Source organism: Arachis ipaensis, chromosome B03 (assembly GCF_000816755.2).
Source record: "Arachis ipaensis cultivar K30076 chromosome B03, Araip1.1, whole genome shotgun sequence".
Lineage (NCBI taxonomy): Eukaryota > Viridiplantae > Streptophyta > Magnoliopsida > Fabales > Fabaceae > Arachis > Arachis ipaensis.
In genome coordinates this window covers 4207548-4229199 of record NC_029787.2, presented here as the reverse complement: position 1 = coordinate 4229199, position 21652 = coordinate 4207548, and the positions used below count along the sequence as shown (strand labels likewise).

Genomic DNA, 21652 nt, shown 5'->3' with positions numbered 1-21652 from the left:
GATATTTTTATTAAATACAGCTATAAAAAAGACATTTTTATTAGACATATTCATAAATACACTTCCATTAAACACCATTATAAATAAGAGTTGGCAGAAGTTGGCAGAAGTTGGCAGAAATACTGTTGGTAACGTAGCGAGATTGATATGAAATAGATATAATTTAATAATGGATAATATTAGGTAGACAAAAAAACAGTGAGAACTTGTCTTATTTAGTATTAATTAATTATCGCAACAATTAATGAATGTTAAATAAGATAATTTATGACTATTTTTGGCTGATTTTCTTTGATTACTAAACATTTTCCTTTAATAATAATGTTTGCGCATCAATTTGGTCTTCGAAAAATAAGATGTCTTAAATTAATTTTTAAAATTTATAATAGTGAATTAAATTGTTCTTTTTGCTAGTTCGATAATAATGTGTCACAAAAAAACTATTATAATTCATAATTGTACATTTTATGAATCAATATGAAATTTTTAATCTTTCGATAACTAAATTAACCCACGTATAATTCTTTGTGGGATTATTAGAAAATGTTGATCAACCAGATATTTAATAAATAAATCATATTACTATCTATTAATACATTGCTCTATATAAAAATGTAATGGAAAGAATATGATATAGGACGAAAGAAAAACGATTAACTTCAACTCTTTTGTCTATAAATCAATAAATAGTTCGCCTCATATTCCTAATTTTTCTCACATACTAAAATTTCAACTCCTATTTCTAATTTTCCAATACATTATTTATTAAATTAAGTAAACTAGAATATAAAGATGCCATCTCAAAGTTGACTTTGAAAATTTTTTTTCTCTAATTATATGTATGCTAAAAGATAGATTCTCCAACTATATATGCTGCACCAATAAAAAATAATAAATTAATAGAAAATGATCATTATATATGTGTGTGTGTGAATGTGTGATTATATTTTAATTGGGTGAAAATATGAGATTTTGAGTTTAATTACAACTTAGAAACTTGGAGCTTGAATTTGAATATTAATTTAAAGATATGTACTGCTTACTTGTGTTAATATACGTACTAATTGTTCAAAAATTTAAAAAAATATATTTATTTTTTATTTTTTCCCTTATTTAAAAATTGAACAAAGAACAATATTTAAAGAATATTTAGTTGTACTGTCATCCATATAAAACACATATGTTTTGGAGTTGTTTAGCAATTTTAAAATGTCAACTTGTACAATTTGAAATTTTCAGATACAAAAGTAATTAAGAGGTTATTTACTTTTACTAATAACAACGCAACATGCTGGCGGCCACTGCCATATTTGAACAAACATTAATATAATTATAGGTCTTTTTAAAGATACTTAAAATTAAGTAGCAAATTGCAGACACACCAAATCTCAATTAATTAAGTGTGTTTTACACACTCGTAGCTAGACAAATTAAAAACTCTGCCATAAGGCAGGAACGTATCTATTTATTACCCATGAAAAAAATCAATTTTGTTATGTGTAATAAATACTATTTTGATATTAGTATTTTTTTTTAATAATTAAACACGTATTTTTTTGTTTTATTAATTAAAAAATAATTTAAATACACAATTAATTAATATCAATTATATTTTTTATACGAGTGTGTTAATGAAAATTTTAATGTATGAATAATATTTTTCTTAAGAAATTCATTGACTCGAACATAATAACATGATGAATCATCATTTAATTAGTAGCCCGACAAAGTTTTTAATTTTAAGAAGTGAGTCAATAAATTAAACAATCATAAGAAGAAAAACTTTAAACGCAACTTGTTGCAAGTATCCAATTGTTGTTTCAAACTTACAATTTGAGACTTTACGGCGTAACAAAAACAACGTATCGAGTCATTCTAAATTTAATAATAGTAATAATAATATACGCAAATTGCGATTAAAAAGTTAGTTATATACTTTTTAATGATCAGTCACCGTCTGGAAATGATTTGTGATGTATGATAGTATCTTGTTGCATATAAAGAGCGTAACAAAGATGTCGATTATATGCTAAAAAATATTATCATCAAGATTTTATTAATTGATAAGTGTTTCTCGCCTTATGTGAGTTAGCCTGGCTTATCCAACAAGACAAACATATATGTTTGATCAATCAAATTTCATCCATAAAAAATGTTTGAAGTAGCTAGTTATATTATTACAAGAGTTAACATTTCTAAATATATATTTCAATAGTTTAATTTTGAAATATTAATAGTGTAAAAAAATTGGGTTAACCATCAAAAACGCTCCCGAATTATTCAAACGCGGACAGAAATGCACTCGAATTTTACTATCGACAAAAATACCTTTAAATAATTTAAAGAGAAATTCTCCACGTACAAGTATTTTCACATACAAGAGTCATACAAGTCATTTATTTCTTCTTCTTTTTCTTCTCCTTCTTCTTCTTTTTCCGTGCCTTTTCTTCTTCTTCGTTTTTGAAGTGTTTCATCTTCATCGTCGTGTTTCTCCTCGTTCTTCTTGACTGCACATTTTTCATCTTCCTCCTCCTCATCTTCTGCACCTTCTTCTTCTTTTTGCTGCACGTTCTTCTTCCTCTTCCTCTTCTTCTTCTTCTTTTCTTTCGTTTCTTGCCTTTTCTTTCTCCTTCTTCATTTACGTGCTTTTCTCTCTGTTTTCTTTCTTCGTTATTCTCGATTTCCATTATTTTTTGACATCAAACTCTGAAATCGTTTTTGAAGAAGAAGAAGCAACAGAAGATGAGGAGGAGAAAGAGAAAGAGTTCTGAATTATGCATAAGGTGTACTTCAACGAATTTTGGGTGTATTTCTTAAATCATTTGGGTGTATTTTCGTAATCTTTTGGATATATTTCTGTAATCCTTTGGGTGTATTTTTATAATCGTTTGGGTGAATTCTTGTAACCGTTTGGGTGTATTTCTGTATTCTTTGGGTGTATTTATGTAATTGTTTGGGTGTATTTCTGTAATCGTTTGGGTGTATTTCTGAAGTTTCATTATCTTCAAAACGATTTCATAGCTTGATTTCAGAAATCATGAAAATAAAAAAAAAATGAAGCAAGAATACCAATGATAAACACAGATAAAACAACGAATGAAAAGGCAAAGAGAGAATGCACGAAGGAGATTAAATTTGACAAAAAACTCATTTTCATGGAGGAAGAAGAAGAAGAGTAGGAGAAGAAGAAGGAGAAGAAGAAGGAAGAGGATGAGAAGAAGAAGGAGAAGAAGAAGAAGGAAGAGGAGGAGGAGGAGGAGAAGGAGGAGCACGCCATAGAAATCGTATATGGGTCAGCGTGTTTTTTGTTAAGTTTCTCCCAACTTGTATGATGACTTGTAAACCAAATGACTTGTATGTGTAGCACTCCTCTAATTTAAAAACATAACAACAATACCCAACAGTAAATATATATTTTCAAAAAATACTTTAAAGATTGAATTTTGATGTGATTTTTTACAAGAATAATTAAAAAAATGAGATATTATTATTCTTAAAATTTGATAATTTTTTTCTAAGTATATATTTTTTTGTGATTTTTTAAAAGTATTATTAGTTGTTAACAAAAAAATTACAAAAAAATATATACACAACGAAAAATTACCAAATTTTAAGAATACTAATATCTCATTTTCTTAATCATGCTTGCAAAAAATTATATTAAAATTCAATCTCTAATATATTTTTTGAGAAATACATATTTAATGTTAGATAATCTTGCAAAAAAACTAACATTAAATATGTATTTCTCAAAATATACATTAGAAATTGAATTTTGATGCAATTTTTTGCAAGTATAATTAAAAAAATGAGATATTATTATTCTTAAAATTTGGTGATTTTTTGTTAAGTATATATTATTTTGTAATTTTTTAAAGTTAACAACCAATAATACTTTTAAAAAATTACAAAATAATATATACTTAACAAAAAATTACCAAAATATAAGAATAATAATATCTCATGTATTTTATATAAATAACTATTTGATTACTGATTTCTGTTGAATATATAACATGATTGTATAATATAATTGATTAGCAATGTTTCGATCGTATATTCGTTTCCGTACTTGCCGGCAACTTCTCATTTGAAGATTCATACATGAAATTTGACTTTAGAAGAAATATATCAATTTACAATTAAACCAAAAAATGATATGAAGTATATAATATAGCTAAATACGAAATGATATAAGTCAACGGAAACTCCCTTAAAAGAGGATGCAGTAAATTTAAAAAAAAAATTATCAGTTGAAAGGAGGAAAATGATCATTTTTCAATGGATGAAATTAAACGCAAGCACTGTTTTGCATACAGATAATATATGTATAAATTATTATTATGTATCGGGTGAGTAAGAATCCATCCTGAACAAATTAAAGATTGAAAGGAAATAAGCTTAAGAGTAGTAACCATAAGAGTGGGAGTCCCCTTTGATTGTTCCATTCCATCTTTAATTGGAACCTCTTTTATGTACATAGTTTGAGATATGTGATAAGATGTAGGTGTTAATTTTGTTGCTTCAATACCCAATAAAAAATTAGAGAATTTATCTGAATATAAGATTCAATGTTTATTATTCTTTTGAATTGACTGTTATCGGAAGAAAAAGGAAAAACAATGAGAGTTATTTAAAAAGAATTATATAATAAATTGTATGTTTGATTTGTTTGATGGCATAAACAATCGAAAAAGCGTGTTTGTTATAAATACAATCAATTAGTTGCTATTTATATATATAAAAAAAAAGAATAAACTTTGAAAATATCTAATTAATTGTTTTCTTCAGCAAATCAATTAAATAATTCAACCAATCAATTGGATCTCTCAATTAATCAATTGGATAAGTAATAAAATTGATTGACCAGGAGAAAAATTAAATTTTTACTCGTAAAACAATCGATTGTTGTAAAAAGAAAAGGATTTCAATTCAGTATATCCAATCGAATAATCGATTACTTAAATATTTTTTTTGAATATGATCAGGTTGTTATAACTAAGAGTTTATTTATGCAACATGATTTTCATAGTAGCCGTCTCAATCGCAAAAGAGTAATTAAGATCATACAATATAAACTAATTTTTCTTTTGTTTATACAGCGTTAATTAAGAGAAACTAGACTAATGTAACATGTAACAATAATCTTTTAAGACTTTTTTGCTGTTGTTAACTGCATAAATCTCAATCACAAGTGCCGCCAAAAGAGAAGGCAGAGGGAAAGTGAGTGAAAATTAAATGATCAGTCATGAAATTTAGCTTCCAGTAATTATTACCGTACGAAATATATGCAGTTTTCGGAGTACGCACACGAAAATAACGACTTCAAACCCGGATTATTATCACAGACATTATTCAACCAAAAGGTATTAGCAAAGAATCAGTTAAATATTTTTGGGTGAATTCAAAATCTCTACAAGTTAATATATATTGATGTTTCTTCTGTTAAGTATTAAAATGTTTCTTTTTCATACTAAATAGATATTTTTTTATATATTTTTTGAGTTTTTTTGTATTGTAAATGTGATTATCTCTATTTCTTTAAGAATTTTATATTTTTTAAAAATTTTATAAATATTTAATTATTTTTACTAAAATATAACTGGATATTTCTTTTGTTAAGTATTAGGATTTTTTTATATTAAATGAATGTTTTTTATTTTTATATTTCTGTAATTATTCAGAAACTTTTTTTAACTAAGATTAAGTGTGTTAATCACAAGTGTCCATACTTCTTCCATCTTTGTTTTGGTGTGGCTCATAGATGTTTTTCCAAACCTGAAAAGTGTTGCCGCGGAACGATCGGAATGAGCAATCATAATTCCATCAACAGGCCTGTAATTATCAAGAAACGAATTTATGGTGGTCTCCCAATACACAACATCTCCTCCATTGTTCTGAATCCGAGTGAGATGAGAGTTTTTCAAGTGGACAAGAAGTCCTGTTTTTTGACTAAAGTAACCAAACAAAACATGCCTTATTATCTCAGCTAGGCCTTCGTTCCTGGCTTTTAGTGTGGAGGAATCTGCACAAAACTTGAGAATGAAACAGTCATCCCCATTGATCTTCTTCTCCCCGATACATCTTGCATTGATAAATATTCTAGCTGTTGTTCTTGGATCAAGACCCTGTTAACAAATTGAATTAGAATGGAAAGTGTGTAATGAGAAAAAAGAAATTGAATTGTTCTTGTTGACGGTGATGAATCCGACGAGCCAGATGTCGGTGATAGAAAAAGAATGGGTCGCGGCGAGGAGGCGGAGAGGGCCTGACGGTGAGAGAGAGGGATCTGTGTGTGATTGTTAGAGGTGGGTGAATTAATGTGAGAAAGAAAAAAAAAATTTTTATAAGTTTTATAATTAATATAGTTTTGTTTAGTTTTTGGCTCCGTATACTGTTCCTACGATTATGTATATATTTACTTTCTTTTTTTTAATGTCTTTAATTAATTTCTCAATGAATTTTGAGCCACGAATAATAGAGATAAAGAGAAAAAGACAAAGTTGAAGTTTGAAGAGAAGTTAGTGAGTTTTGACAATTGTTGTTGTAAGTTTGTGGCTGTGTCTTGTTAATTGTACTTAGGTAGCAGGTCGGTTTTGGTTGCTCAACTTGCCAGTGTCTTCTTTGTTCAATCATCATAAGTGAGACAGCAGAGTCAAACAAAACATAATAATAATATAACTACACACGTTAAGTTTGTACAAAAAATCAATCCTCAAATTAATTATATGTATAAAAAATATATTAAAAATAAATTAAATATTATATATATTTATATATAATTATTTCTTTTTAATCCTTTCTTCCCTCTATAAATACCCCCTCTCTGTTCTCCTAACTCACACCTGAAAGCTGAAAAATCGTAATACTTCCAACAACTTCTCTTCAAAACTAGCAAATACTAAGAGAAGCTATTCAAAATGCCGAGAAAAGGAATGAGAAGTATCTTCTTCAAACCTTCATCTTCTCATCATCCGCCACGTCACTACTCACTACCACCACCCTCCCCTCTTCGCACCTTCTCCGACACCCTTATGGACGATAACATCCATAAGGCGGAGTCACTTATAACCAAGTGGGATTATAATAATAACAATAATAACTCCGTTAGTTCACGCCTTTCAAACTCTAGCTCACTCTTCAGCGGAACACGCCTGGATGCCAAACACTACATTGACGCCGTCAAGGGCCTACAGTCCGCTATGAAGTACCTCGTCGCACAGGATCCCTCCTCTGCTTATCTTCTTCGAGCACAGTCTCTCATGCAAATCGCAATGAAAACTCTTGAGAGAGAGTTTCACCAGATCCTAAAGGCCAATAGGGAATACCTCGATCCCGAAACCGTTTCTAACCGCTCCGAAACCCTTTCTAACCGTTCTTCAACGGATTTCGGCCAGAACAGTTTCTCCGATTTCGATGAGATTGTTTCCGACGATGAGTTTCGCCTTGCCGGAGAAGGAGTCGCTGATGCCGAGAGAGCTTCCATGCTTGCCGTCAACGATTTGAAAGCAATCGCGGATTGCATGATTTCCACTGGCTACGGAAGAGAGTGCGTTAGGATTTACGTGTTGGTGAGGAAATCGATCGTTGATGAAGCTCTTTACAATCTTGGAGTGGAGCAGTTGAGCTTCTCGCGTCTCCAGAAGATGGATTGGGAGGTGGTTGAGTTGAAGATCAAGCACTGGCTCAATGCGATGAAGGTTGCCGTCGGAACTCTCTTCAACGGTGAGAGGATACTCTGCGATAGTGTCTTCGCTGCCACCGCGCCGGAGAAACGGATCGCGGAGTCTTCCTTCGCTGAGATCACTAGAGACGGCGCCATGATGCTGTTTGGATTCCCGGAAATGGTTGCAAAGTGCAAGAAAACGCCGGAGAAGATGTTCAGGACTCTCGATATGTACGAAGCGATCTCCGAAAACTGGCAGCAGATTGAATCCATCTTCTCCTTCGAATCAACCGCCAAAGTCCGTACGCAGGCGGTTACTTCCTTGGTGAAGCTTGGCGACGCCGTGAGGACGATGCTATCGGACTTTGAATCGGCGATTCAGAAGGAACCGTGCAAGACGACGATTCCCGGCGGTGGAGTACACCCAATCACGGGCTACGTGTTGAACTACATCTCTCTCCTAGCCGATTATAGCGGCGTCCTCGTTGACATAATCGCCGATTATCCACAGTCTCCGATGCCGGAATCTTTCTACCGAAGCCCGATCCACGAGGATAGCACGTCGTCGTCCTTCTCCACGGTTCCGTCGCCGGCGATCTCAGAGCGAATCGCATGGCTGATCCTCGTGGTTCTCTGCAAGCTCGACGTGAAAGCGGAGCGCTACAAGGACGTGGCGCTTTCTTACCTCTTCCTCGCTAACAACATGCATTACGTAGTAGAAAAGGTTCGAAAATCGAACCTAGGGTTGCTCCTCGGTGAAGAGTGGATGGCGAAGCACGAAGCGAAGACGAAGGAATACGTAGCCAAATACGAGCGCGTCGGGTGGAACAGCGTGCTCACTTCGCTGCCGGAGAATCCTGCGGCGGAGATCTCAGCGGAGCAAGCTAAGGCTTGCTTCGTTAGCTTCAACACAGCGTTTCACGAAGCCTGCAAAAAACAAAGCGGGTGGGTTGTACCCGACCCGAAACTGAGAGACGAAATCAAAGTCTCGATAGCTTTGAAGCTGGTTTCCAAGTACGGCGAGTTCTACGATAAGAATAGGGTCGGGTCTGAATCGGCAATACGGTTCTTACCCGACGATATTGGAAACCAATTGTCAGATATTTTGTACGGCATTGGAGAATCGAGTAGTGGCTCGTCGCATGCTTTGACGACGTCGTCTTCACGTCGCTCCAACGGAAGCAGCAGGTGATAATGTTAGTGTTGATGAAATATCTTTTGTGTTGCTGACGTCACGGCTCACAATAACCACAAATAGAGTGTATCTGTATACTATTCAAGTATTTATACTGTCTTATTACTGTATATTGGCCATAACATATATGGTTTCAATTTCCTTATATAAACGACATGACAAAGATTGTGAAGAATGTCAATAATAGACTATATTTCAAGTGTACTAAATATAAATAAATTCAATTAATTTAAAATTAAAATTTTAAAATTAATTTTTTTTATTTATTATTTACGTTATTCAAAAAAAACTGAAAAAGCATTATTCTCCTGTACTTCAGAATAAGGTTGTTTTCCTATAATTTTTTTCAGGTTTTCGTTTTGGAAAACGAAGGTTATTTGCATAGTATATATATATATTGACTTGTGCTTTGTCATGTACGAAATGTATATCATAAATGTGTCGCGTGCACGTGGTATTGGTATTCTATTAATAAAATAATTTTTTTTTCACGTAAAAGATAAAGAATAATACTTAATTATCAAACTTAATACGATTGTTTATGGCTGGAAGAATAAAAATAGAGATTTAGAAGTTTAAAATAGGATTTAAAACTCAAAAAAAATATGTTTGCAAATAGGAGCCACGTGGCTCACGTGTACGCATAGAAGTGTAGAAAGGCAGTTCGCACGCGCATTCTTTTATCATGCGTACGCGTAGGTGAGTACCTCATGTCACGCGTACGCGTGGGCATGCATACGCGTGGACATGCATGCTGGCTCATTATGCGTATGCATATAAGGAGGTCAGCCAAAAATTATCCACGCGTACGCGTGGACGTATGTTTTTCCAAAAACCTGATTAAGTTGAAAGATACAAAATTTACGTAATTCCAAACCAAAACTTCCAATGTACATAACTTAATCATTTTAAATCGTTTTTTATCTGTTTTTCGAACGGCATAAACTTCACAAACCCAACTTTCATTTAAAACAAGTTGGAAACAAATTGAAGGTCCGGAAGTCAAGTTATAGCTCGCTGAAGTTCAGTCAAAAACCAATTTTCATCATACTTCAAAAACCTCCATTTTCTTTAAACAATTTCAAATGTTCACTTCCTTTACCTACATTCAATACAAACACAATATATAACATCTTTAAATCACTCAACTATCCATAAACAATCATTACTACCAATCAATAAAATTCCATACTTCTTTCAACAAAACCACCACCATTTTGCCATACATACATATACAATCATTACCATCAACTTACCAATAACACCACCAACACATACACAATTCATATTACCAATCAAAGTTACTAATGCCAAACATCCAACATACATAATCATTCCAACCTATCCTATGATTCTCTAGCCTAAGTTTTCACAAAACATTATATATTAAATGCGTGAAACCTAAACCATATATTGGCCGATTTCCACGTAGTGATCAAGGTAACTCACTAAAACAAACACAGCCCCAAAAACTTCAATAAAACACTAGTGCTCAGCTTCCTCCAAATTTCAATATCCATAATTTCAAGCTCCAATTATTTATTCACAACCTAATACACATTCATAACACATATACACCCAATTTAATACCCAAAGCACAAATTCAGAAAATTAAAGAGAATTTATGGTATCCTCACCTTACCCAAGCTTCGTATAAGGGTGAATGTTTTCCTCAAGCTAATTGGATCCTAATACATCAAAAAGTAAAGAAATTCAATACCTCTACATAATTTTCGAAAATTGGGAGAAGGAGTAGCCGAGTGTAATTAAATGGCTTACCTATGAAATTATTCGGTAGAAACGTAGAGCTCGACGCGTTGGTCGCGTGGCCACAAACGGTACGACGATCGGAGCTCGGACGGAGGAGATACGGTGATTTGAATTACCGTAAAGGGTTAGGGAAATCTCTTTTCTCCTCTCCCTTGTTGTGCTTTCAGCGCTGCTTGTGCTGAATTGGGGAAGAAAAGAAGCTTTGGCTCACTTAAGTGCTGGGCCGGTTGGGTCCACGGGTTCGATTTGGGTCCGGTTCGGCCTGTTCGGTCTAATTTTGGGCCGAAGTTTTCGAAATTAGTGTCAAAATTCTCGTTTTAATGAGCTCTATCCTAATTATATATAATATTCATATTTCTATTTTTTTATTAAAAATTAATTTATTGACTAATTATTTACTAATTTAACGGGGTTTACAACGCTGGAGAGTGATATGGGGTTGCTACTATGTAGAGGACGACATGATGGCTGCACTGCACGGAGTGCGACACAGGGTTGTTGATGCATGGAGAACGACAAGGCGGCTGCTGGTGCGTGAAGAACGACGGAGAGAGAGAGCGGCTACGAGGAAGGGAGAGGGTGAGGATAGGCTGCTGCTGTCCGCCTAGGAATTAGGAGTGAGGTTGTAATTTATTTTGTAGATTGGTATATAATGATGAAGAAAAATTTTTCAGATGTGTTCTTTTTGGTATGAACAAGGATAAGAGAGATTAGATTAGGGTTCATGAGCAATGAAGCAATTTTTTAATGTGTATGAATAATGAGATATATTTTAGTTTTAATTTTTAAATTGATTCTGATTTAAAATTATAAAACTAAAGTTAATTAAATTTTGACTAAATTAAAAAGATTAAGATATTTTTTGTTTATTGTTTAAAAAATCCATTCCAAATTTAATGTAAATCAAATTCCAAAAAACTCTCTTTCATTATTACATTCATAATTTTATAATTTTTTTTTCAAATAAAAATTTTAAATTATGATATTTTTAATCCTAAAAAGTCTCAAATTATCTCAATACATTTTATAAAGGAGAAAGTATGAGAAGCCAATAAATTTAGTGTACAATGTGTACAATAGGGGTAAAATTAAAATTAATATCAAATGATAAATAAATAATTAATTCTTAATAATTACCAATTTGAGATTCAAAATAAATAAGGATTTGCAACGATTACGTAAACCCCAAAAACGGCCTCCTTCTCCCCATCTGATGTGATTGCCTTTTCGCCTAGTCTCTTCCTCTCATCGGTGCCGCGCTGCCACAGACACTAGCCGCCGTCGCCCATAACTCACGCCGACATGCGCACCACGAACGCTCAGCGTCACCATCGCGCAGCCCAAGACCGCCATGGCCGCCGCCGCCTTCAAAGACGTCGCCTCCCCCTACATAGGTATAGGTCCAAGATCAACGTAGGATAACACAACAATAATTGTGCAAGAAATTAGTTTAGTCCATGATGCTCCTGTTTTTGTACATGCAAACGTAGCCCACTTCAAAAATGTCCTGTGGCCAACTTGGCTTTTTTGGATTTTGCTTTCCGTACATCTTCAAAGTATATACATCAACGGATGAATTTAGATGTTGGATGTTCAATTCATTAGGTATGTAGATGACTATTTTAATTTTTAATTGGATGGTTATTTTGTTTGATTCAGTTTAAGTATATACAATTAATAAATGCTGGATGGTAATTTCACTAGGTAGTCGGATGATTATTTTAATAACTACGTGGATGGTTGTTTAATGGCCGGTGAGAGAACTTCTAATGCTGGAGAGGTAGGATGATTGATGAGGATGGGGTAGCAGACGTTGGGGGAGAGGTTGTTTGGATAAATTCTATTGATCAATTAGGGTTAGGATGGTTAATTTTTTGAAATAACTGTTTGGGTTTCTTTTTTATTGTATTGGGCCAAATTTAAAATCCATTGTACATATTGTCAAGATTCTTCATTGTTTCCCTAGCAAAGTTCATAAAATAAAGTAATAAATAATAAGTTAATATCAATTCATTGATTATAAAAATTTTGTGTTTAAAATTATAGATGTTATACATATAAAATTATGGATGTTAAATTAAAAAAAATTAACAACTTCTTATACAACTCATATTTTACATATAGACTATTACTGTTAGAAACAAGAGACTAACTGGAGAAAGAATTTATATATTATTGAGTTTATTCAAGTTGTCTGGAATGAAACAATATAAAAGGGTATTTATAGGTGCTAAGAGAATCAAAATAATAAAGACGTAATATCCTATAATAAATATTCAGATATGCTACATAATTCTAATCAATGCTAATTGATCCTAATATATTGTAACATCCCCCTCAAGTTTGAAACAAATTTAAAATAATGAAATAAAAAAATGCATAAACTAATAGAACGGGTGCAGACAGAATTGACGGAAGGAAGCACAGATGAAACTGCCGCTGTCTGAAGAAAGCGCAGATGGAAATACCGCTGTCTGAAGAAAGCGCAGACGAAACGGCCGCTGTCTGAAAGAAACACAAACGGAATTGCTACAAAGAAACGCAGATGGATCTGCCACGAGAAAACACAAATAGAACTGCTGGAAGAGTGGCCAACTGCCGAAAAATTGTTGAAAATATGGCGAACTGCTGGAAAACTGCTGAAAAAGTGACAAAGTGTAAAGAGATGACAAACTATCGGAAGGTGACGAAAATATATGGTTTCTCCATGAGAATAAGAAAGTAGTGAATGAACTAGTCGGTTAGGTGAGAAAGCATCAAAGCATTGACAAAAGATGAGGAAAAAAATGGCACGAAAGAAAAATATGAAAAATACAGTGATTTCATCAGAAGAAAAGCAACATATCCTCCTCAAGGAGGAAATCATGGCTCTGATACAATGTTAGAAACAAGAGACTAACTGGAGAAATGATTTGTGTATTATTGAGTTTATTCAAGTTGTCTGAAATGATACGATCAATGTTATCAGAACCGGACCGAACCGTCCGATCGGACCAGAAATCCGATGAACTAGTGACAGAATTAGTCTGGGTGAGCTTTCTGACCGGATGAGGAAGCGAACCGAAAAGACTCGGTTTGAACCGTTCGGGTTTGACCAAAACAGGTGAACCGGCGGGTTTCATTTAACCCAAACCGCTTCGAACCCTTTTATTTTTTTCCTTCACTTGAAACGATGTCGTTTCGATTAAAATTAAAAAAAAAATAAACTGAGCTACTGAAAGGAAGAAATCTTAGCTCAAGCTTCCATCTCCTTTCCCTGTTTCCCTTTCCAAACCTTTTGGCCATGAGAGACCACCTGAGAGCTGAGAGCCTGAGAGTCTAAGACAGAGAGTGTGAGAGTGTGAGAGAGACCCATTCAGCCAGCGCGGCAGCGCCACCTTACCCGGCTCACCGTGCTCGTAGGAGGCAACCGCACCAGTGCACCACCCACCACAGCCAAGAAGCACCTCCATCGAAGATTCGAACGTCGTCGGCTCCTGTGTGTCTGTCGCCTCCTACTACTACTACTGCTCGTTACCTACTGATCGTCGCTTCCTGCTATTGCTACTATTCGTCACATCCGATCTCCCTCTTCTCTACTTATCCCTCCAGGTATGAATTTTTTATTTTTTTAAAGTTAGTTAGGATTTCAAATTTTTAATCATTTAGTCCTTTAGTTAGAATTAAAGGATTTCAAATTAGTTAGGATTTCAAATTTTTTAATAATTTAGTTCTTTAATAATTTTTTTTTTTTAAAGTTAGTTAGGATTTCAAATTTTTTTCATTATGTATGTTGATTTCTGTTTAATTTCTGTTAGAATTTAGATTGTTAATTGTTCAGTTTTTTGTAACATATTATTGTTATATATGTTGATTTCTGTTTGATCTCTTTTGATTGTTGATTTATGTTTAATTTCTATTCAGTTTGTTGATTATCCATTGTTGTTAGATTGTTGATTGTTGATTATCTGTTATATATGTTGGTTGCTGTTGTATATTATTCTTAGTAGTTAGTGGATTGTTGTTGTACATTATTCTTGGAGATTAGTCATTTAGTCCTGGTTGATTAGGAATTTAGGATGACTTCATCAAATACACCATCAGAAACACCAATTTCTCAGGAACAATGATCAACTCCTTATCCAACAATTGGAACCCAAAAAAATAGTAACAGAAGAAAAACTGATCCTGCATGAGGCCATTGTAAACAAGTTATGGATAAAGGAAAAACTATTCTGTTATGTATTTATTGCAAGAAGCTTATTAATGGTGGAGGAGTTACCGAGTTAAGCATCATTTTGCTAGAAAAAGCGGAGATATTTAGGCATGTCGAAAGGTGCCAGCTGTGGTGAGACACCAATTCAATCAAAACATTGAAGATCTTCGAACCAAGAAAAGGAAAACTCAAAAAGAATATGCAGAAAGTTATAATGCTTGTGATGAAGTTGAAAGGGAATTTGATGAGATTGAATGTAATGAGATGCGACAACAACAAACATCAAGACTTCCAGCACCTAGCTCTAGAAAAGAAAAACAACTCAAGGGATTACAATCTTTTTTTCCACCGGCAGTAACACTTGGAGCTCAACCAACTATCAAAAATGTTCTCCAAAGCAAAAAAATTGTAGAGAAGTGTGATATTGCTATTGCAGGATGGATGATGGATGATGGATGCCTCTGTGCCATTTAATCGGTTAATTCAGCTTATTATCAGCCGATGATCGATGCTATTACAAACATGGGTGTAGGGTATAAAGGGCCAAATTATGGAAGAGATTCGTGGATATTTATTGAGTAAATTGGTTGAAGATGTAAAGAAGATGATTGAAGATTATCGTGTGATTTGGAAACAAACTGGATGTACTATCATGGCCGATGGATGGACCATAGTTGTCAGAACCGAACCGGTGATCGAACCGATCAGGCTACTGGGTCACTGGGTCATTGGTTCAACCAGTGGGTCACTGGTTGAACCGGTTAACCCGGTCCCACATAAGTAAAATGTATAAAATAGCTAAAAGCCTAAAAACTTAAAAATTAACAGTTAAAAAATATATCTCCAATAACATTTTAATAAACATTAAATCTCAAATCCTAAAAATAAGTAGTAATCCGAGAATAAACATAAAATTTAGTACTATTAGTCTATTACATGAACAACTAAATTTAACATAATGAAAATAACAATTCATGGATTATATCCAAGGAGTAACTTCAAAGTCTGGATATCTATCTTCATCTGACAAATCTGGAGCTACATGTTGATTGGTTTCATTCTGATTTGCATTTTTCACAGAAGTATTATTAGCTTTACCATCATCTCGATCTTCTTCCAGATTCAATTCATCTAGCATTTCAATAATGTTTCACAAATCATAATCAATAATAAGGCAAAATATTTGGTTAAAGCATTACAAAATATCCCTAACAACAACATACCTAAATCATCTAAAGCTGATTGAAGAGACATATTTGCAAGATCATTCCGTAAAGCATCAACTTCTTCAGGAGTTAAAAATGGTGGTGAATCTTCCATTATCCATTCCGAATGATCCTCAAATGCATCAAGACAAATTGGATCATAACTTTGCTTTCTCATTTGAATCGAGTTGGAGCTGGACGAAGTATTTCTCGGCCGCCTGTGAACTGCCTCATCAAGTACAAAGGATGGCAGTGATTATAGATATACTTCGTAATCATTGAAGCTTGTGACACAGTTTCAGTCACTTCCACAAACTTTCCAATATCCTACAACATCAGATTAATACAATGTGCCGCACAAGGAGACCAATACAATCTAGGAAACTCTGATTCCAACAACCTTCCAGCAGCAACGTAATTTGCAGCATTATCCGTCACTACATGTACAACATTCTCAGGACCAACAAATAACACAACATCCCTAAGCAACTTAAACAAAGCCTCAGCAGTTTTCGAGATATGAGAAGCATCAACTGACTTTAGGAAAACAGTTCCTTTAGGACAATAAACCAAGAAATTAATTAAAGTACGCCTACAACGATCAGTCCATCCATCAGCCATGATAGTACATCCAGTTTGTTTCCAAATCACACGATAACCTTCAATCATCTTCTTTACATCTTCAACCAATTTACTCAACAAATATCCATGAACTCTTTGGTAATTTGGCCCTTTATACCCTGCACCCATATTTGCGATAGCATCGATCATCGGCTGATAATAAGCTGAATTAACCGCATTGAATGGCACAGAGGCATCCATCATCCATCTTGCAATAGCAATATCACACTTCTCCACAATTTCTTTGCTTTGGAGAACAATTTTAATACTTGGTTGAGCACCAGGTGTTGCTGCCGGTGGAAAAAAGGATTGTAGTCCCTTGAGTTGTTTTCCAACTCCCTTTCTAGAGCTAGGTGCTGGAATTCTTGATGCTTGTTGTTGTCGCATCTCATTACGTTCAATCTCATCAAATTCGTCATCACAAGCACCATAACTTTCTGCATATTCTTCTTGAGTTTTTCTTTTCTTGGTTCGAAGATCTTCAATGTTTTGGGAGAATTGGTGTCTCACCGCAGCTGGCACCTTTCGACATGCCTCAATATCTCTACCTTTTCCAGCCAAATGATGCTTAACCCGATTAATTCCTCCACCCCTAATATGCTTCTCGCAATAAATACATACCAGAGCAGTTTTTCCTTTATCCAAAACTTGTTTACAATGGCCCCATGCAGGATCAGTTTTTCCTCTGTTACTATTTTTTTGGGTTCCAATTGTTGGATCAGGAGTTGATCCTTGTTCCTGAGAAGTTGGTGTTGGTGTTTCTGATGGTGTATTTGATGAAGCCATCCTAAATTCCTAATCAACCAGGGTCCAGGACTAAATGACTAACAATACACAACAACAATCCACTAACTACTAACAATAATATCCAACAGCAACCAACAATTCACAATCAACAAACTGAAGTAATGAACAGAAATAAAAAAAAATCAAGAAACATGAGAGATCAAACAGAAAAAACATATGGAAGTGTTCATGTTCTCATCTGCCCATATACCAAAATCAAACAGAAATCAAACTATCAAACATTCAAACATATGTGAACCACCAATTAAAAAATTAACTTCAAAGTTCAAACATATGTAAACTATCAAACATGTTCTTATCTGCCCGCATACCATAATCATTAATCAATTAACTTCAAAAAATTAAAAAATTAAAAAAACTTACCTGCACGGATGGATCAGCGACGAGCGTCGAGCAGAGAAGAGGGACTGAGGGAGATCTGGATCGAGGAGCGACGAGGAGGCGACTTCAATGTTCAATCTTTGATGGATGGGGTGAGTCGCGCACTGCTCTGGATGCGGTGGTGAGGTGAGTGCCGCGTGGTTGAAGGCTTGAAGCTGACGGGGCGACGGGGCGACGAAGTGGCTGAAAGCTTGAAGCTGAAGCAGAGTAGGCGAGTAGCAGGGGATGGAGTCATGGCGCCATGGTGATGGTGATGGTGGTCTCTCAACTCTCAACTCTCAAGTCTCAACTCAAACCGTTTGGGTATGGGAGCATGCGAAGGGAAAGGGGGAAACAGGGGAAGGGGATGGAGGCTAGGGTTACAAAACGCAGCAGCTCTGCGCTTTTGTTTTTTTTTTTTAAAGAAACGACGTCGTTTTAAATCGCAAAAAAAAAATTTCGAACCGGTCCGGGTTAAACGAAACCCGCCGGTTCACCGGTTTTGATAAAACCCGGCCGGTTCAATACGGGTCTCGCCGGTTCAGTTCCTTCTTCGGTTGGATGACTCACCCGGACCGGTTATAGCATCGGTTCGCCGGTTTTCTGGTCCGACTAGCCGGGTCGGTCCGGTTCTGACAACACTGGGATGGACTGATCATTGTAGGCGTACTTTTATTAATTTCTTGGTTTATTGCCCTAAAGGAACTGTTTTCCTAAAGTCAGTTGATGCTTCTCATGTCTCGAAAATTGCTGATGCTTTGTTTAAGTTGCTTAGGGATCTTGTGTTATTTGTTGGTCCTGAGAATGTTGTACATGTAGTGACAAATAATGCTGCAAATTACATTGCTGCTGGAAGGTTGTTGGAATCGGAGTTTCCTAGATTGTATTGGTCTCCTTCTGTAGCACATTGTGTTAATATGATGTTGCAGGATATTTGGAAGTTAGAGGAAATGACTGAAATTGTGTCACAAGCTTCAATGATTATGAAGTATATCTATAATCATTACCATCCTTTGTACTTGATGAGAAACTTCACTGGCAGACAAAAAATACTTCGTCCAGCTCTAACTCGATTTGCCATTAATTTCATTGCTTTGCAAAGTATTTTGGCTAAAAATGATGCATTGAGAGCTATGGTGACATCTAGAAAATGGACAAGCTCAGCTTACTCTAAAGAAGCCAAAGCCAAAAAGTTTGTGGATCAAGTCTTAGATTCTAAATTTTGAAATCAATGCACTGATATTGTTAAGCTTATGAAGCCACTTGTTTGTGTATTGCGTATTGTGGATAGTGAAGATAGAGCTGCAATGGGTTTCCTTTATCAAGTTATTTATAAGGCTATGGAAGAGATAGTGAAGATGTTTCAAAAAAGAAAGAAGGTTGTTGATCCTTATTTAAAGATTTTAGATTCACGTTGCGGTTCACAACTTCGAAAAAACCTTCATGCTACTGGTTATTGGTTAAATCCAGCTTTTCGATTTAATGCTGGTGAATTTGAAAAGCACAAGCAAACAACTTCTGGCCTACTAGATGTCATTGAGAGATATGCTTACGATGATGCAGATTTAAATTCTAAATTGACAAATGAGATGAGAATATTTAAGAATGCTAAAGGATACTTTGGAAGACAGTCTACAATACGCGAGCGACGTACAGTGATGCCTGGTAAATTTTTTATTGAAATTAGTCTTTTATGATTGTGATATATTTATGATTTAATTTTTATGAATGTAATATATTATTCCTTTTTATGTTAAGATCAATGGTGGGAATCTTATAGATGTGGAGCACCAAACTTGTAAAATTTAGCGATTCGTCTTTTGAGTCAAATTTGTAGTTTTTCAGGTTGTGAGCATAATTGGAGTATTTTTTAACACATTTACTCAAAGAAAAGGAATCGGTTAGAGCATCAAAAGCTTAATAATTTTGTTTATGTTCATTACAACTTAAGGCTACAATAAAGGTACTTTTCATTATTCTTTCTTGAAAGCATTATTTTAAATTTTTAGTCATAATAAGAATAATCAAGTTAATTGATAATATAAGAATCGAATGAGAAAGCAAAGTTATGATCCAATTTGTCTTGATGCATTTGAGGATCATTCGGAATGAATAATGAAATATTCAACACTATTTTTAACTCCTAAAGAAGTTGATGCTTTACGAAATAATCTTGCAAATATGTCTTTTCAATCAGCTTTAGATGATTTGGGTATATTTTTGTTAGGGATAATTTTCTAATGCTTTAACCAAATGTTTTGCCTTATTATTGATTATAACTTGTGAAACATTATTAAAATGCTAGATCAATTGAATCTGAAAGATGATCGAGATGATGATGAAGCTAATAATAATTCTATGAAAAATGCAAATCAGAATGAAATTAATCAGGATGTAGCTCCAGATTTGTCAGATGAAGAAAGATATCCAGACTTTGAAATTACTCATTGGATATAATCCATAAATTGTTATTTTCATTGTGTTAAATTGAGTTGTTTATGTAATAGTACTAATAAATTTTATGTTTATTTTCGTATTACTTATTTTTATGATTTGAGACTTAATGTTTATTAAAATGTTATTGGAGATATATTTTTTTAATTGTTAATTTTTAAGTTTTTAGCTATTTTATATGTTTTACTTATATGGGACTGGGCTAACCGGTTCAATCAGTAACTCACCGGTTGAACCAGTGACCCACCGATTGAACCAGTGACCTAGTGATCTAGTAACCTGACCGGTTCGATCACCGGTTTGGTTCTGACAACTATGGATACAATATAAAAGGGTATTTATAGGTGTTAAGAGAATCGAAATAATAAAGACGTAATATCCTATAATAAATATTTAGATATGCTAAATAATTATAATCAATGCTAATTGATCCTAATATATTCTAACAATTAAAAAATAAAATATAAAATATAAAATATAAACAAAAATTAAAAAATATTTTTTTTAAAATAATTATTAACTCATCATATTAAAATCAGTAAATAAGCATACATATAAATATTAAATAAAAAATATTAAAATAATTAAAATCATGACCTATTAGTGCACATACAAGATAATTTGAAGAATACAATAAGACACATAATTTAAAATTTGGTAATATTAATTATAAAAATTTATTAATTATGAACATCATATATATAAATTATGAATGTTATGAGTACGAAATTATAAATGTTATTAATATGAAATTATGAATGTTATGTTTTATTTATGCAATAACTAAAAAATAATATGTGTATGAATATAATAACTAATAAACATTAATTTAATTTTTGGATGTTAGTTACATATAATTATAAATATTATGTGTATTTATGAATGACATAATCACAAATCTACAAATGATATTCTATATCTCATTGTCTCTGTTGTGATTTTTCATATTCTTAAACTATGTTAAAAATTTTAGCATAAACATCGTGTGTGTTAAGATCAAATTTAAATGTCATACTATTTAAAATGATAATTACGACTGATTGTGAATTTCTTTAGCCTATCCCGACCAAAATTAAACCAAAAAAGTTTCAAACTTTCAATTGCACTAAACTCGTAATTTTTGCTCTTAAATATTGAAGTTTCTGATTGTCAGATATATTAAAATCATGCTTTTTTCCTCTTAAACGTAGAGGTCTTATACGTTACATAAATTGCTTTTAATAATAACGAAGTGATACAATAAATTAGTGGTTATGACAATCATTATAATTAACGTCAATTAAGGACTATTATTATTATAATTTCTTGTTATTATTATTATTAGTCTTTATGACAATTGTAAATATAAATATTAAGTTATAAAAAAAACATTAATATAT

At 33.5% G+C, this 21652-nt stretch overlaps 3 protein-coding genes across 3 annotated transcripts; 2 read left to right on the top strand and 1 right to left on the bottom strand.

Annotated features, from left to right (window-relative positions):
- On the top strand, positions 6833-9052 carry LOC107629147 (exocyst complex component EXO70B1). Its single transcript, XM_016331853.2, has one exon. The coding sequence runs from the start codon at positions 6921-6923 to the stop codon at positions 8856-8858; it is 1938 nt and encodes a 645-aa protein (XP_016187339.1). The 5' UTR covers positions 6833-6920; the 3' UTR covers positions 8859-9052.
- Positions 16359-17438, bottom strand: LOC110270502. The gene has a single exon (XM_021120123.1). The coding sequence runs from the start codon at positions 17436-17438 to the stop codon at positions 16359-16361; it is 1080 nt and encodes a 359-aa protein (XP_020975782.1).
- On the top strand, positions 18066-20276 carry LOC107632355. Its single transcript, XM_016336044.1, has 4 exons — positions 18066-18192; positions 18522-19011; positions 19111-19484; positions 20125-20276. Exons 1-4 carry the CDS (start codon positions 18066-18068, stop codon positions 20274-20276), a joined length of 1143 nt encoding a protein of 380 aa, XP_016191530.1.